The sequence below is a fragment of the Quercus suber genome, unplaced genomic scaffold (assembly GCF_002906115.3).
Source record: "Quercus suber isolate HL8 unplaced genomic scaffold, Cork oak 2.0 scaffold_962, whole genome shotgun sequence".
In the NCBI taxonomy this organism is placed as follows: Eukaryota; Viridiplantae; Streptophyta; class Magnoliopsida; order Fagales; family Fagaceae; genus Quercus; species Quercus suber.
Genome location: NW_027070382.1, coordinates 99,260 through 117,502, shown reverse-complemented (window position 1 = coordinate 117,502; position 18,243 = coordinate 99,260). Strand labels below are relative to the sequence as shown.

The window sequence follows — 18,243 nt, the reverse complement described above, 5'->3', positions numbered from 1 at the left end:
AAGCTAAAGAAGAAATAGGTTCGGCGTAACCTCGTTGGAGCAAGAAGCTTGGAGGGCTTAGGTACTTGGGTAGATTAGGCTTGGAGGGTCTTCTGCTGTTCATGTATCCCAACTATATTCTTTAGTGGATTATTCACCGCTTGGAGGGCGGCGGAGAGGTTTTACGCCGAGGACTTCGGTTTCCTCTTCGATAACACATTGTGTGTTGTCCGTGTGTTTGCATCTCTCTTTCCTTTATCTTTGCCTTATATTTACTCTGTGGATGTGTTTATATTTGGCTTAGATTGTTTTACAATTTGTTATAAGCTTGTTATCATATTCCGCACATTGATTGTTTGATATAAAGCTTGAATTGGTATTTTGTTTCTGGGGTCTAAACGTTCAAGGGTGTTTCTTACCCATATTGAACTTTCAATTGGTATCAGAGCGGGTACACTTGTTGTGGTGTTAATACCTAAGTGTGATCCTTGACCCTTTGTTGATATGGATAGGTCTCAATCTCACACTGCTCCACCATTTTTTGATGGTAATAATTATGTTTTTTGGAAAGTCCGAATAAGAGCATTTTTATGCTCTATAGAAGATACCATTTGGGATGTGGTTGAGATAGGTTGGACTAAACCAGAGGCTCCTAAGGCCAATTGGGATATGGCTACCCTTGCAGCAGCCAATGCTAATAGTAAAGCTTTAAATGCTATCTTCTGTGCTATGTCTCCTGATGAATTCCACAGGATATCTCACATGACTGTGGCCAAGGAAGCTTGGAAAATTTTGGAGACAACTTATGAGGGGACTAAGAAGGTGAAGGATACAAAGCTTCAAATGCTTACCACCAAATTTGAAGAGCTCAAGATGGGTGAAGATGAATCGTTTGATTCATTCTATGGGAAGCTAAACGAAATTGTCATTGCTAAACTCAATCTTGGTGAGAAGATTGAAGACACCAAGGTAGTGAGAAAAATCTTGAGGTCCTTGCCTGAATGTTTTAGAGCAAAAGTCACAGCCATAAAGGAGAGTAAAGACTTGGATGAGATCAAAATTCAAGAGCTGATTGGGTCTCTCCAAACATATGAACTGGGACTGCCGTCACACAAGACGAGTACAATCATTTCCTCTCAAAACCATCACTGAAAGAATGGATGACCCCTCCGAAGAAGATGGAGTGGAAAAGGAAGTGGCATATCTTGTAAAGAACTTCCGAAAATTTTTGAAGATGAAGGGCAGTGGGAAACCATTTAATAGAGGGAAATTCTCATCTTCAAGAGGTGATAAGAAAGAATTTACGAGGAAAGAAGGGAAGGAGACTCAATCTCCTTCATACATTGTGTGCTTCGAGTGCAACGGACATGGACATTTCAAAAAGGAATGTCCAAATTATTTGAAGACAAAAGGAAAGGTTTATGCCACTACTTTGAGTGACTCAGACTCATCAAAATCTAACTCTGAAGAAAGCTGTGACGGAGAGGAAATTACTCAGCATTCATGACCATTGCACAAGTGGGATCTTCAGATGACTTGAATACTCTTGTGAATGAGCTGGGTGAATGTTCTGATGAAGAGTCCATTGGGATTGTTGAAGAATCAGAAGGTGAAGAAGAAGAAGATGCATCCACTCTTAAAAAGAATTACGCAATACTTCTTGAGAAATCAGGAGAGTATACAAAGGTAGCGAAGGCAGCCGTGAAGAAAATGAAAAGAGCTAAGGAAAGCCTAATCTACCCAAGTACCTAAGCCCTCCAAGCTTCTTGCTCCAACGAGGTTACACCGAACCTATTTCTTCTTTAGCTTCCCGGATTCCGCTACTTGACCATAGTATCAACCAATGTATATTGGTTCCTTTCCAAATTGCTTCCAAAAGCACCAAATGGACCTTCTCACAGACGTGGGTGTGGTAAGATAAGGGTTTGGTAAATGACCTCTCAAGGGTATGACAATGGAGAGGAAGAAAGTAGAGGAATTTGTAGAGTTTCTTTAAATGAAGATTGGGGATGAATCAATCTTGTATTTCTCTAGGGTTTTCTCTCACAAAATTCTCTCTGGAAGCTCTCTCAATATGATGGGTATAAGGGTGTATATGTAATAGGGTGAGAAAGGAATGCAAGACGTCAGTTTGTGCCAAACAGGGCAAGTTGGCGACTTGATCTCGCGGCTTGGCCAAGTCGCGAAATCAAGTCGCGGCGTAACGGCCTGGCCAGACTGAAACTTTTTTCCTGTAGCGTGACAGCTGGCGCGACCCTTCAGCTTCCCAGTGTGCCTCTCACGTGCCTGCCTTTCGCGGCTTGCCAGTCGTGAACCACCCACGAGTCCTAGTCGCGAGACTCTGTTTTTCTTGCACACTCTTGAGCTTTTCTTCACATATTCTCACACACTACCCTTACAATTTTTCCACCTAAATACAGGGTTTCTAAGTGCTAAATTACAAGCAAATTGGTCATGGAATAAAGCCAATTAAATGGTTGATTAGATTCAACCTTACAAGCATGACTAATGGTTTCTCTAAGGTTTGGACAGGTTTGCTAAGGTTTCCTGATTGGAGGATAACCTTGTTGTCTATCCTGTCTTCTATCCTACCAAGCCGTTTTCCTATAACACCTAGACACTGGTTGGTATAGTTGTTTTGCTCTATGACCTTCTTCACTGCCGTTTCTTCTAGAGTGGTAGGGTTTTTGAAGGGAGTGGCAATTAAATCACTTCCACGGTGGTTGAAGACTGTGGCTTCCTAAGGTGGATGGTGAGATCTCACAACTTCTGGGGGTTTAGGTTTACCGCTAGCATCCTTGCTAGGGGGTTTGATCCAATTGGTTTTGGTGAGGACACAAGTCTTTTTGTGCCATTCAAAATGGTTCTCAAAATACTCAAAGAAAGGGACATTACTGGATATCTCTTTCATGAATGTTTTCCGACTTTCAAGAACTTCTTTCTTTTGTTCTAGCGTATGGTTGGCTCTATAGGCTTCTCTTTTGAGTCTGTTTGCTTCTGACTCAAACTCGTCACCTAAGACAACTAGATCAGGGGTGAATTCTATCCTGATAACCATAAACTACTGATCTATTTCATGTTCTGGATGAAAGGGATCTTGGGGTTCATGTTGATAGGGGTTCAACATATCAGTACCTGATGGTGATGGGGCTTTCTGACTTTTGTTGTCTTCTTCCTCATCAACAACTGAATCTTGTTTGGCTGTGTAGCAAGGTGTGCTAACCTGAGATCTGGTCTGGACACCTTGGAGCTCTAGTCCTAAGTCTCTTCTAGACTTGGGGAAAGGTGCTAGAGGTTTGGATGAGCTACACTGGGATGCAGATCTATCTCTAAGAGGGATAGGAAACTGTGGGATGTGTTGGTGTAGATCTGCTGGGGATCTAAACCTTAGGTTACCATATCCTATGGGTGAATCTAGGGGTGTTCTAAACCTAGATTGGTCAAAGCTTAATCTAACTGTTCCATCGGCTAGTTGCTAGACAAAATCTAGATATGGGTTCCTAGATGGTTGTTGGATCTGTAAATGATGATTTTCATTTTCTAGAGTCCAATTGTCAGGGAAAGTAACATTAGTCCATTTCAGGGTCTTGGGAACCTGAATCTTGGAGTGAAGATCTTTGGTTTGGATGAGAGTGGTTTCTCCCAACTTTCCCTTATCAAGTGCTTGAACATTCATGTTCGTCCTCATGCACTTGTAATAAACTCTATAGATCAAGGCAACTTGTTGGACACCTTGCAACATGAGGGTTCCATGGGTCTTGATGTTGAGAGTGAGGGTTTTCATGACATGTGGGCAATTAAAGGCCACGGTGAAGTTAGGGAAGCAGTCGAAATGAACTGGTCCACTACTTAGACTGGCTTGAATGGTTCCTAAGAGGCTGTTATTAAACCTGATATGACGGGTATCTCTGAGGGCCACTAAAACTGAACAATTTAAACCTTCTCTAAACAAGGGTTTAACTCCAACCTAGACTAAACCTATGTGAAGAAAGTTGTGGTTTTCTTTCCTGTGTGCTTTTAGGACAGAGGAAGGTAACAAGTAGCAAGTTTCGTACTCCTTGTTGATGCTGTAAACCTGCTCTATAGTACTAACATGGTAATCTGTCTTGAAAGCCTTTTTCAAGGACCATGTAGATGACTTATAGATCTGGTTTATGGGAACTTTAGGGATGTTCCAATCTCCTAGTTTTAGATCTGTATCTGATAACTCATAAGACTCTAAATTGAGAATTCCATCATCTTCTTGAGGGATCTCTGGGAGGGATGTACTAGAAGATCTAATGTTGGTAGAAGAGTTACTTCTAAACAACCTATTCATTGTTCTGGATTAAAAGCCTAGTTAAACAATCACAACCTAATTATCTTTAACCTGAAACTTCTGGATCTATCCTTAAATCTAAAACAAGGGTACAACAAGACTATTGCCTAATATCGTGCAACTCAATCTCTTATCGCCACAATCCTTACTCTGAGATAACTCCCTTCCGCTCACGCCCTACTGTCAGGACTTATTGTTTGGTATGGGACCTACACTCAGCCTGGGACTTACTAGTCTTACTGGGTTGACAACGGCACAGATCTTGGTCTTACGTGTCTCAACAGTACACATCTGCAACAAACTGGGGGGATAAAAATAGAAACAAGAAGAAGCTGATAACATGGATATAACTGATCAATAGGTAATCACAGAATAATAAATAGAGAGGTACAGAAGGAGGCTCAGCCTACCATCAAAAGAATAATATAGAAGAAGAGATAATAGATGAAGTAAACAATATATGGTAATGGAAGAGTTATCAGAAAATAGATGTAAGAAACTTTTCTTCATAAACTTATTCTCATAAAATATTATAACTTTCATAGTACATAAAATTTCATAAAGAACATATATTTGATAACTTTTTAACATAAACTTGTACTTCCATCAAAAGCTTTATCTTTACAGAACACTAAAACCTTTTAATTAGATTCTTTATCTTTAAAGTACAACAGAACTTCAGAAACTTTTATCTTTAAAGAACAACTTTACTTTTCCTCAAAAACTGCTTTTCATGAGAACTTTTAACTTTTCATAATGCATTTAAATAAAATCATTCTCTCATAATCAATAACATAATATAGTTGTTCATAATAGATTGGTTAGTCCATATCTGATAAGTTTGTACCTGGTGCATGTGCACAACAAAGAAGGCCTTATCACATTTAGGTGCCCTCATGTGTATGATATTGTACTCTTTGGGAGGCCTGATGGCACATCCCTTCAAGGTTTTGCTCCTCTCCACCGTCCGTACAAATTGAGGAGAAGGCCTTGTTCGGATTAGAGTTATGGGCAACCCCATTTCCTCCACTTTAAAAGGCCAAACACATAATATTTTCCATGGAAAGCCAGTAATTAACCACTACTGGCCGAGTTCGAATCACCAGAGGATATAACCTGAAAACATTTCATATTTAATACATCATACTGAAATTTCTTATTTTGCATAACATTTCATAATAATAGTATTTCAATTCTTTTCTTTAAACATCTTGTTCGTGGAAATTAGTAATGGCATTAATATGCTTAAATCATATACATAAGGTTTTGAAAGCTTACGTACATATCATTGTCTGAAATATGATTATGTGCCATATCTCTAATCAAAAACCTTTTAATGCATAATACACTTTAAAATAATCTCATGACTTACCAAATGCTCATATAACTTATCCCTTACCTGAAAGCAAAGAAACCAAAAGCTTACAGTTGAAGGAGCTTAGACTTGGGTACTGGAAACACCTAAACCAGATATCAAAGCTTATTACTATCAATTATTCATTATCATAAACTTACAATTTATCTCAAAACCTGTATCTTAAAATCAAGGAAATCATAATCCCACCTTAACAAGGTTCCCCAAACTCAAGATACATTCGTCAAACAATATGATGTACCAAATCATAGAGAAACCATTATTTTAATATTCATATTCAAATCGTGTAAATCAGCTTTAAAATCAATTCAGAATGTGCTTGAGATTGGAAGCAATAGCGCATGCATAAACTTACATAAGGCATCATACAGCAAGAACAAAACAACTTCATAAAAACAACAGTTAAATGGTTTAGAACCCCTTCTTTAGAGTACTAAACCTTGAACCAAGTTATACAAAATTAATCTATGATCTACACATACCAAAAGATAAGCATATTAATTTATAGCTCATAACATTAACCCCAACTTTAGAATTAAATCTTCAAAGTCAGAGTTAACAATTACTGTTTACTGCTTATTTCAGTAACACATGCCTCATTTGTAAAATACAAATGGGTTGTCTAAACACGTCCAATCTTCATGAAATTTTATAGAGAAACTCCTATGGATGTAAATACCATAACAATTTCGGAGTCAAATCATGAAACCATGATTTACTAAAAATCATACAAGACAACGTGCTTAAATCTGTCCTGACAGAATTTCATGCAACTTAGAAATTAAACTATTATTTTTGTATTGGTCCAACTGTTGTGAGACCACTTCCATTAGAACCATATGTGTCTTAGCATTCATATGAACTACTCCTAGCACCCTAATTCATCGAATACAATTTTATATATATTTTATCATGCATAAACATAGAATCTGTCACAGTGATAGTTCTGAAACATTTTATTGTAAAATTATAAAATGATTGCAAATAGACTTATTATCATATGGAGATTTTTATACACTTATTAGACATGTTAGAAAACACTTATATGCAGTCATTTAACCATTTAGAGCAAAATTAAATACAACAAAAATCCCAGTAGTAACATCAAAAGTGCTCATCCTAACTTAATTAATTAGTAAAAACCCTAATCGACCTTCAACAAATCACCAACACAGTTTCAAAACTTCTTAAAGCAACATACACACACACACATATATATATATAGACTTACAAATTCATGATTTCCTAATTTTACAAACCACAAATTTCAGCTTCTAACAATCATATTAAAGAACATAGAAGTGAAACTAAAGCAAACCACACCACCATTAAAATACCCATAATAAGATGAGGTTTTTATTTACTTACAAATTTTGAAGCTGAAACCTTAGGGCTAATCTTTTAATTTTTTCTTTAGAGTGAGATATAAGGTTTCGGTGAGAGAGAGAGGGTTGTTGGTGAGAAGGTGCTGACGTGTAAGAACAAAGGAAGAAGAAAGAAATAAGAATGAAGAAAAGGGAATAGAGAAAGAAGAATATGAGGTGGACTTTCTGGTGCAGCCAAGAAGAGACAAGGGAGAAATATTTGTGGGGCACATGTCTTAACAAGGAAAGAAAAGGTTATGACTCACCTTTTCAACTTTTAGCATTTATACTTTTCATCATAGTTCTATATTCTAGAAAGGCCCAAATAATAAAATAACTTTGCATATAAACCCTTATCTTTATACACTTAATTAAACACCAACAACTATATAACTAATAACTTAACCACTTAATATAGTTTTGCACATAGTATATATTCATAATATAATTAGTCATTCAATTATATATAATCTTCACAATTCTTATTCAATAGCATTATAAAATAATATGTTTATTAAATACTTTTATAGTAATTTTAGAAAGTAAGTGACCCAAATAATAATTAATGTGCATCTGACTCCTTCAGGAGGGAAATCATTGTCTAATCCCTCTCTTTACCGATGCTTGGTTGGTAGCCTAGTTTATCTCACTGTCACTCATCTAGACACTTCCTATGTTGCTCACCAAGTGAGCCAATATCTGTCTGCTCCACGATCGACTCACTATGCAACTATTCTTCACATTCTTCGATACTTGAAAGGCATTCTCTTCCATGGCCTTTTCTACTCTGCTCAGTCTCCTCTTATTCTCTGTATATTCTCTGATGCTGATTGGGCAGGAGATCCCACTGATCCTAAGTCCACCACTAGTTATTGCTTTCTTTTTTGTTCTTCTCTAATTTCTTGGCCAAGCAAGAAACAAACCCTTGTGGCCTGCTCTAGTACTGAAGCAGAATATCGTGCCCTTGCTGATACCACATCTAAGCTCCTTTGACTAGGATGGCTTCTCAAGGATTTAGGTGTGTCTATATCCTCGGCTACTTCTCTTTATTGTGACAATCAGAGTGCCATTCATATTACTCACAATGATATCTTCCATAAACGGACTAAACACATCGAGATCGATTGTCATTTTATCCATTATCATCTTGTCCATGATGCTCTCAAGTTGTTCTCGGTCTCTTCTAAAGATCAACTTGCAGATATCTTCACCAAGTCGCATCCTAAGGGATGCCTTCATGCTTTGGTTGACAACCTCAAATTGGTCCCACACCCACCTTGAGTTTGAGGGGGGATGTTAATGTGTAATAGGTTGTGGGCTTTAGGTCCACCTTGTTTACTTGTATAGAACACATACTTATACTACACACTATGCATCCTATATAAAGGCATTTATGTATATTTTATTACTTGAAAAATACAAGACACTTATTTAGTATTTCTAACAATACAAAAAACCAAATACCAATCTAAAGGCCACTGCAAACACCATCGCAAAATCTAAATATTCTTGAACCCATCATAGTTGACAAATAAATTACCAAAGTTGAACAATTTTTATTTTTATTTTTTACAAAATCAATCAACAAATTTAGTTTTGATTGTTTTGGCACGTAGGTTAGATAGCTGCCAAGAGAACCAAAAACCCAATCAAACTCAACCTACACAATCTTGGGCAATTCTCACATCCTTGTTAAGATCGAAGGCCTATAGTCCTAAAAGACTCCAGAGACTTCCAAGTTCGACTAGGGCCCTCTCATTTCTCATGAAGACTGTGGTTAAGGTGACTTGGGTTGTTTTGGGATTAGAAGAAGTTTAATTGTTTGACAACAAAGATGTAAATAAAATTTTTAATTTTTTTATTTAAAAAAATGCCATATCATTGAAAAAATTGTCTAGTCACTAATTCATTAGCCATATAAGTAAAATCACAGACATCAGTTAACGGATAGACTAGTACTACTCACTTTTAAAACTTTAGGGACCATTATCACTCACTCCAAACTTGAGGGACCAATTGTGCATAGAGGGTAAACTTCAGGGACCAATAATGCAATTTCGCCCTTTTTAATTATAGTGATTAATGAGCTAATATGTATTGATTCAGATATTGAGCTAGATACATTCATTTGCTTACTCATGTATCCCAACTGATTGTCTAGTGGATCGATTTCCGCTTGGAGGGCGGCGGAGAGGTTTTTCGCCGAGTTCTTCGGTTTCCTCTTCGAAAACACGTCTTGGTGTTTTCTGTGTTTGCATCTCTCTTCCCTACTCTTTTATATTCCATTACACTGCTGTATTGTTTAGTTTATGGATTAGAGTAGCTATATTGTTCATCCGCTCGCTTTTACACTATTCCGCACTTTATGTTAAAGTTGTGTAAAATCTATCGAGCCGTAATTTTAATCGGGGGTCTAAACAGCTCTTGTGTTTTTCAACACGTTTTCGAGCTTTCAAACCTGATATGACGGGTATCTCTGAGGGCCACTAAAACTGAACAATTTAAACCTTCTCTAAACAAGGGTTTAACTCCAACCTAGACTAAACCTATGTGAAGAAAGTTGTGGTTTTCTTTCCTGTGTGCTTTTAGGACAGAGGAAGGTAACAAGTAGCAAGTTTCGTACTCCTTGTTGATGCTGTAAACCTGCTCTATAGTACTAACATGGTAATCTGTCTTGAAAGCCTTTTTCAAGGACCATGTAGATGACTTATAGATCTGGTTTATGGGAACTTTAGGGATGTTCCAATCTCCTAGTTTTAGATCTGTATCTGATAACTCATAAGACTCTGTATTAAGAATTCCATCATCTTCTTGAGGGATCTCTGGGAGGGATGTACTATAAGATCTAATGTTGGTAGAAGAGTTACTTCTAAACAACCTATTCATTGTTCTGGATTAAAAGCCTAGTTAAACAATCACAACCTAATTATCTTTAACCTGAAACTTCTGGATCTATCCTTAAATCTAAAACAAGGGTACAACAAGACTATTGCCTAATATCGTGCAACTCAATCTCTTATCGCCACAATCCTTACTCTGAGATAACTCCCTTCCGCTCACGCCCTACTGTCAGGACTTATTGTTTGGTATGGGACCTACACTCAGCCTGGGACTTACTAGTCTTACTGGGTTGACAACGGCACAGATCTTGGTCTTACGTGTCTCAACAGTACACATCTGCAACAAACTGGGGGGATAAAAACAGAAACAAGAAGAAGCTGATAACATGGATATAACTGATCAATAGGTAATCACAGAATAATAAATAGAGAGGTACAGAAGGAGGCTCAGCCTGCCATCAAAAGAATAATATAGAAGAAGAGATAATAGATGAAGTAAACAATATATGGTAATGGAAGAGTTATCAGAAAATAGATGTAAGAAACTTTTCTTCATAAACTTATTCTCATAAAATATTATAACTTTCATAGTACATAAAATTTCATAAAGAACATATATTTGATAACTTTTTAACATAAACTTGTACTTCCATCAAAAGCTTTATCTTTACAGAACACTAAAACCTTTTAATTAGATTCTTTATCTTTAAAGTACAACAGAACTTCAGAAACTTTTATCTTTAAAGAACAACTTTACTTTTCCTCAAAAACTGCTTTTCATGAGAACTTTTAACTTTTCATAATGCATTTAAATAAAATCATTCTCTCATAATCAATAACATAATATAGTTGTTCATAACAGATTGGTTAGTCCATATCTGATAAGTTTGTACCTGGTGCATGTGCACAACAAAGAAGGCCTTATCACATTTAGGTGCCCTCATGTGTATGATATTGTACTCTTTGGGAGGCCTGATGGCACATCCCTTCAAGGTTTTGCTCCTCTCCACCGTCCGTACAAATTGAGGAGAAGGCCTTGTTCGGATTAGAGTTATGGGCAACCCCATTTCCTCCACTTTAAAAGGCCAAACACATAATATTTTCCATGGAAAGCCAGTAATTAACCACTACTGGCCGAGTTCGAATCACCAGAGGATATAACCTGAAAACATTTCATATTTAATACATCATACTGAAATTTCTTATTTTGCATAACATTTCATAATAATAGTATTTCAATTCTTTTCTTTAAACATCTTGTTCGTGGAAATTAGTAATGGCATTAATATGCTTAAATCATATACATAAGGTTTTGAAAGCTTACGTACATATCATTGTCTGAAATATGATTATGTGCCATATCTCTAATCAAAAACCTTTTAATGCATAATACACTTTAAAATAATCTCATGACTTACCAAATGCTCATATAACTTATCCCTTACCTGAAAGCAAAGAAACCAAAAGCTTACAGTTGAAGGAGCTTAGACTTGGGTACTGGCAACACCTAAACCAGATATCAAAGCTTATTACTATCAATTATTCATTATCATAAACTTACAATTTATCTCAAAACCTGTATCTTAAAATCAAGGAAATCATAATCCCACCTTAACAAGGTTCCCCAAACTCAAGATACATTCGTCAAACAATATGATGTACCAAATCATAGAGAAACCATTATTTTAATATTCATATTCAAATCGTGTAAATCAGCTTTAAAATCAATTCAGAATGTGCTTGAGATTGGAAGCAATAGCGCATGCATAAACTTACATAAGGCATCATACAGCAAGAACAAAACAACTTCATAAAAACAACAGTTAAATGGTTTAGAACCCCTTCTTTAGAGTACTAAACCTTGAACCAAGTTATACAAAATTAATCTATGATCTAGACATACCAAAAGATAAGCATATTAATTTATAGCTCATAACATTAACCCCAACTTTAGAATTAAATCTTCAAAGTCAGAGTTAACAATTACTGTTTACTGCTTATTTCAGTAGCACATGCCTCATTTGTAAAATACAAATGGGTTGTCTAAACACGTCCAATCTTCATGAAATTTTATAGAGAAACTCCTATGGATGTAAATACCATAACAATTTCGGAGTCAAATCATGAAACCATGATTTACTAAAAATCATACAAGACAACGTGCTTAAATCTGTCCTGACAGAATTTCATGCAACTTAGAAATTAAACTATTATTTTTGTATTGGTCCAACTGTTGTGAGACCACTTCCATTAGAACCATATGTGTCTTAGCATTCATATGAACTACTCCTAGCACCCTAATTCATCGAATACAATTTTATATATATTTTATCATGCATAAACATAGAATCTGTCACAGTGATAGTTCTGAAACATTTTATTGTAAAATTATAAAATGATTGCAAATAGACTTATTATCATATGGAGATTTTTATACACTTATTAGACATGTTAGAAAACACTTATATGCAGTCATTTAACCATTTAGAGCAAAATTAAATACAACAAAAATCCCAGTAGTAACATCAAAAGTGCTCATCCTAACTTAATTAATTAGTAAAAACCCTAATCGACCTTCAACAAATCACCAACACAGTTTCAAAACTTCTTAAAGCAACATACACACACACACATATATATATATAGACTTACAAATTCATGATTTCCTAATTTTACAAACCACAAATTTCAGCTTCTAACAATCATATTAAAGAACATAGAAGTGAAACTAAAGCAAACCACACCACCATTAAAATACCCATAATAAGATGAGGTTTTTATTTACTTACAAATTTTGAAGCTGAAACCTTAGGGCTAATCTTTTAATTTTTTCTTTAGAGTGAGATATAAGGTTTCGGTGAGAGAGAGAGGGTTGTTGGTGAGAAGGTGCTGACGTGTAAGAACAAAGGAAGAAGAAAGAAATAAGAATGAAGAAAAGGGAATAGAGAAAGAAGAATATGAGGTGGACTTTCTGGTGCAGCCAAGAAGAGACAAGGGAGAAATATTTGTGGGGCACATGTCTTAACAAGGAAAGAAAAGGTTATGACTCACCTTTTCAACTTTTAGCATTTATACTTTTCATCATAGTTCTATATTCTAGAAAGGCCCAAATAATAAAATAACTTTGCATATAAACCCTTATCTTTATACACTTAATTAAACACCAACAACTATATAACTAATAACTTAACCACTTAATATAGTTTTGCACATAGTATATATTCATAATATAATTAGTCATTCAATTATATATAATCTTCACAATTCTTATTCAATAGCATTATAAAATAATATGTTTATTAAATACTTTTATAGTAATTTTAGAAAGTAAGTGACCCAAATAATAATTAATGTGCATCTGACTCCTTCAGGAGGGAAATCATTGTCTAATCCCTCTCTTTACCGATGCTTGGTTGGTAGCCTAGTTTATCTCACTGTCACTCATCTAGACACTTCCTATGTTGCTCACCAAGTGAGCCAATATCCGTCTGCTCCACGATCGACTCACTATGCAACTATTCTGCACATTCTTCGATACTTGAAGGGCATTCTCTTCCATGGCCTTTTCTACTCTGCTCAGTCTCCTCTTATTCTCTGTATATTCTCTGATGCTGATTGGGCAGGAGATCCCACTGATCCTAAGTCCACCACTAGTTATTGCTTTCTTTTTTGTTCTTCTCTAATTTCTTGGCCAAGCAAGAAACAAACCCTTGTGGCCTGCTCTAGTACTGAAGCAGAATATCGTGCCCTTGCTGATACCACATCTAAGCTCCTTTGACTAGGATGGCTTCTCAAGGATTTAGGTGTGTCTATATCCTCGGCTACTTCTCTTTATTGTGACAATCAGAGTGCCATTCATATTATTCACAATGATATCTTCCATAAACGGACTAAACACATCGAGATCGATTGTCATTTTATCCATTATCATCTTGTCCATGATGCTCTCAAGTTGTTCTCGGTCTCTTCTAAAGATCAACTTGCAAATATCTTCACCAAGTCGCATCCTAAGGGATGCCTTCATGCTTTGGTTGACAACCTCAAATTGGTCCCACACCCACCTTGAGTTTGAGGGGGGATGTTAATGTGTAATAGGTTGTGGGCTTTAGGCCCACCTTGTTTACTTGTATAGAACACATACTTATACTACACACTATGCATCCTATATAAAGGCATTTATGTATATTTTATTACTTGAGAAATACAAGACACTTATTTAGTATTTCTAACAATACAAAAAACCAAATACCAATCTAAAGGCCACTGCAAACACCATCGCAAAATCTAAATATTCTTGAACCCATCATAGTTGACAAATAAATTACCAAAGTTGAACAATTTTTATTTTTATTTTTTACAAAATCAATCAACAAATTTAGTTTTGATTGATTTGGCACGTAGGTTAGATAGCTGCCAAGAGAACCAAAAACCCAATCAAACTCAACCTACACAATCTTGGGCAATTCTCACATCCTTGTTAAGATCGAAGGCCTATAGTCCTAAAAGACTCCAGAGACTTCCAAGTTCGACTAGGGCCCTCTCATTTCTCATGAAGACTGTGGTTAAGGTGACTTGGGTTGTTTTGGGATTAGAAGAAGTTTAATTGTTTGACAACAAAGATGTAAATAAAATTTTTAATTTTTTTATTTAAAAAAATGCCATATCATTGAAAAAATTGTCTAGTCACTAATTCATTAGCCATATAAGTAAAATCACAGACATCAGTTAACGGATAGACTAGTACTACTCACTTTTAAAACTTTAGGGACCATTATCACTCACTCAAAACTTGAGGGACCAATTGTGCATAGAGGGTAAACTTCAGGGACCAATAATGCAATTTCGCCCTTTTTAATTATAGTGATTAATGAGCTAATATGTATTGATTCAGATATTGAGCTAGATACATTCAAAGTTGTTTCCATATGCATTAGTGAGTAAATGACCTTTTCATTATGGAAAATTAAGAGCTATTCACCCACTTAATGGATTACTTGTTGGGCTCATTTATTCCTTCAGAAACTCCTTATCTCAACCATTTAATTGTGTAACTCCAGCCCCATCAGATTTATGTCCAGCAATTACTTTGGGTAATAATTTTGTGAGACCCATTAAGTTATAAACAGACTCATTTAGACTCATTCCAAACACAATAAAAAGTCTAGAAATTGCAAGCATTCTTATATACTAAAAGAATACAAAGGTTCTTGGCAAGGAAGGTTGTTCTTTCTGGTGGAGCATTGTGCTTGAATACTTTGTGCACAGGTTGTTCTAGCCATATGACATTTGTTGAGCTATTGTATCCTAAGGAAACAAACCAAAAAAGGTATGCCCCGATTAAAAATTTTAGCCAACCAAGAGCTTGAATATCCTTAAAGAGAGTGAGTGTCGTGCCTCAGTCCAAATAGAGTTATGTATTTTCTAATCTTAATTTAATAATATTTTTTTTAAGGAAAAAAAATACTCAGAAGTATTATTTAATTCCTCTTTGTGTTTCTTCCATTATTATTGTGTCTGCACCAACAAAACCCTTGTTGAATAGCATAAGAAAACGTGTTGCAACAAGAAACTCTACTTACAAGTGTTGGGAAATTTAGACCCCGGTTGATAGAATTAACAAGTTTTAAATCCAAGTTGTTAATTAGATTAATTATGAATAAACCTTGTTAAAACAAATAAACACCAATATCATGTCAATAATAAATGCAACGGAAAAGTAAATAAGACAAGATATGATGACCCAGGAAAACCAATGAAACAAACTAGTTTCATAGTAAAAAACCTAGGGGGAAACCTTCCCGAAAATCGATCAACTATAGTAAAGAGAAGTTTCAGATCTAGTACAAAACTTTTGTCCCTGGACTCTACAATCCCCGTAGATGAACTCACAACAGAAACCTTCTACCGCTTGAGAACCTCTAAACTCTTCAATACGCCAACCTTTGATGATGCACGAATCTCAGTATGTGACTAACCAATTGCGCGGATCCTAGTACGCGACTTAATCACCAACTAGAAGAAGATGTTGGTTGCAAAGTTCTTCACTTCATCAAGAATGAAGATCAAGAAGCACTTGGTTACAAAACCCTAAGGCACAAAAACGCAGTAGTTTCTTTCAGAGAGAATAAGGCATCGGTCATCGTTTGCATATGTTCTCCTTGCATTCTCTTATGTGACGGCCTCTAAAATAAGCCTTATATAGGTCTAGAGTTGTGAGAAAAGAAACCCTACACAAATACATAAGCCTGGCCCAAAAATCAGATCTGAAAATTCTGATTTTCGTAACCTCGATAGATAGCAGGTGTCGAGCAGGTGTTGAGGAGGTGTCGAGCTTTAAACTTCGATAGGTACAGCTATTGAGGAGGTGTCGAGAAGGTGTCGAGGGGACAGAAGCTTTCTCGATCAATCCATCAGCTATTGAGAAGGTATCGAGATTGCGATAACAATCAACAGAAGAGCTCGATAAATAGCCAGCTGTCAAGAGGTGTCGAGCAGCTGTCGAGCTATCTGTCCAGCTTTATTGAACAGCTTTTCTTCACTTGTTTCTTGGTCCAATCTTCATGGCTTTAATACTAGACTTGAACAACATGTTTCTTGATATATTAAACATATCCTAGATTTACCTAATTACAAGTAAAGTGCGTTTTGTCAAAGGATTAGCCAATTACATAAAAGAATGATATATGTTCTTAACAAGTGAAACACATATGTCCTAACAACAAGTTTGCTCTGTAGAGTGTGCTTGCTCCATTACTCTTCAATTGATTAATAATTACAAGTAATCATGAGAAATTATCAGAAATAGCCTGACCATCTTTCATATAAGCAACTTCAAACTCAGCTAGAAGAGTTTGCAAACAAACTTTTTTCACACGAACAACACCCTTGAAGGAAGTGCCAAGGGTCTCCTTTGCTTCTTTACCCAAATTTGCATTGATAATTTTTTCAAAAGTTGACTCATCCACCCTTTGATAGAGTAGAAACTTTTTTTCTTTATGTTGTAGGTGGCCTCTTGCTCAATTATGGGTTCTACATACCCATTAGTGACAAGCTCCTAGATCTCCTGTGATCTAAATCACAATTTTATTTCATTCTGCCAATTCTCGTAGTTTTCTTTTGTCAATCTCAAAATTTGTGGTTGAACCATGTTAGAAGTCATCTTTACTAATAATGTAGACAAAAACTTTAGGCTTTTAGGAACTTGGCTCTGATACCAATTTATTGGAAAAGCAAAAGCTCTGATACCACTTTGTTGGCCTTGCAAAGCCTTAATAGGAAGAATAATGACATAAACACTCGCAAGATAGAGGGGAACGAATAATTTATTAGACACAACTTCAAACAAACAAACAAAGACCTGGTAACAAACTCTTAATAACAAAGGCTATGGCCTTTTACAAAACTCTCATAAATAAGGCTACTGCCTCGAGTACTCTCCAATACTTTTTCTTACATTAGGAAATATTAGGTTGTTGTCTTGAGTACTCTCTTAAGCATGTAAGATATATTGAACTGGACTGCTGTGAAAATAGTTATTCAACCAACAACTGTCACTTGAATAGTAAATCTCATGACTTCTAATTTCATAAACTCTTAGTCCTGAGAGGATAGTGAACCTGATCATGAAATGTAGATTACTTTGATATATCAAGAGTGAGATCTAATCTAACGATCAAAACCTCAATATGTTGGGTAACTACACATAGTGTTAAGGGAACACATATTCTCAAGATGGAATCCATAATCTCTTTCTATAGAGACACGAAATATCCTCTTGAGATAAATTTAATGGGAACTGGTTATTCAGGGCTGACCACTTTAGTAAAGAGTTACTAAAGTTTATATTTAATGAAATTAGATTTCATAAATATTAATAACTAAAAGATTAAACCAGAAACTCAAGGAATAAATAGTTGTTTACAAAGTGATAGTTTATTATGACTTTGTTCACTATGCATATTTCATGGAGGGGTCAAATGATATTATATGGGAGTTTTGGGATATAATTTATTAATAAAGCCTATGGTGCAATTATATTTCTATAGTGGTACTTGTTATATAATTAATGGTAACTTTGGGCTTCTCATGAGTTGACAGATAAACTCAAAGCCCATTGGAGTTAGAGCCTTATTTTGTGCATTTGGTCCCACCCCAAGCTACACAGTAAAGCCCAAATGAGCTGGCCCAAAAGGCTAACCCAATTAAATAACCAATTGTTTATTTAATAAGAGTTATTAAATAAACTAACTATCTAGGCAATTAAAATGTACATATGATTAAAAGAGAGAAAATAGTTTTTCTCAGTAACACCTTTTGAAAACACTTTTATAAAAAGAAAAATCATCATACTTAAGAACTGATTGAGAA

The 18,243-nt window shown here is 35.7% G+C and overlaps 1 protein-coding gene across 1 annotated transcript; it reads left to right on the top strand.

Annotated features, from left to right (window-relative positions):
• Positions 1 to 1,135: 1,135 nt before the first annotated feature.
• Positions 1,136 to 1,486, top strand: LOC136065415 (uncharacterized). The gene has a single exon (XM_065768565.1). The coding sequence runs from the start codon at positions 1,136 to 1,138 to the stop codon at positions 1,484 to 1,486; it is 351 nt and encodes a 116-aa protein (XP_065624637.1).
• Positions 1,487 to 18,243: the final 16,757 nt, after the last annotated feature.

Coding starts and splice junctions, on each gene's coding strand:
- LOC136065415 (XM_065768565.1), top strand. CDS start 1,136: ATGGATGACCCCTCCGAAGAAGATGGAGTGGAAAAGGAAGTGGCATAT.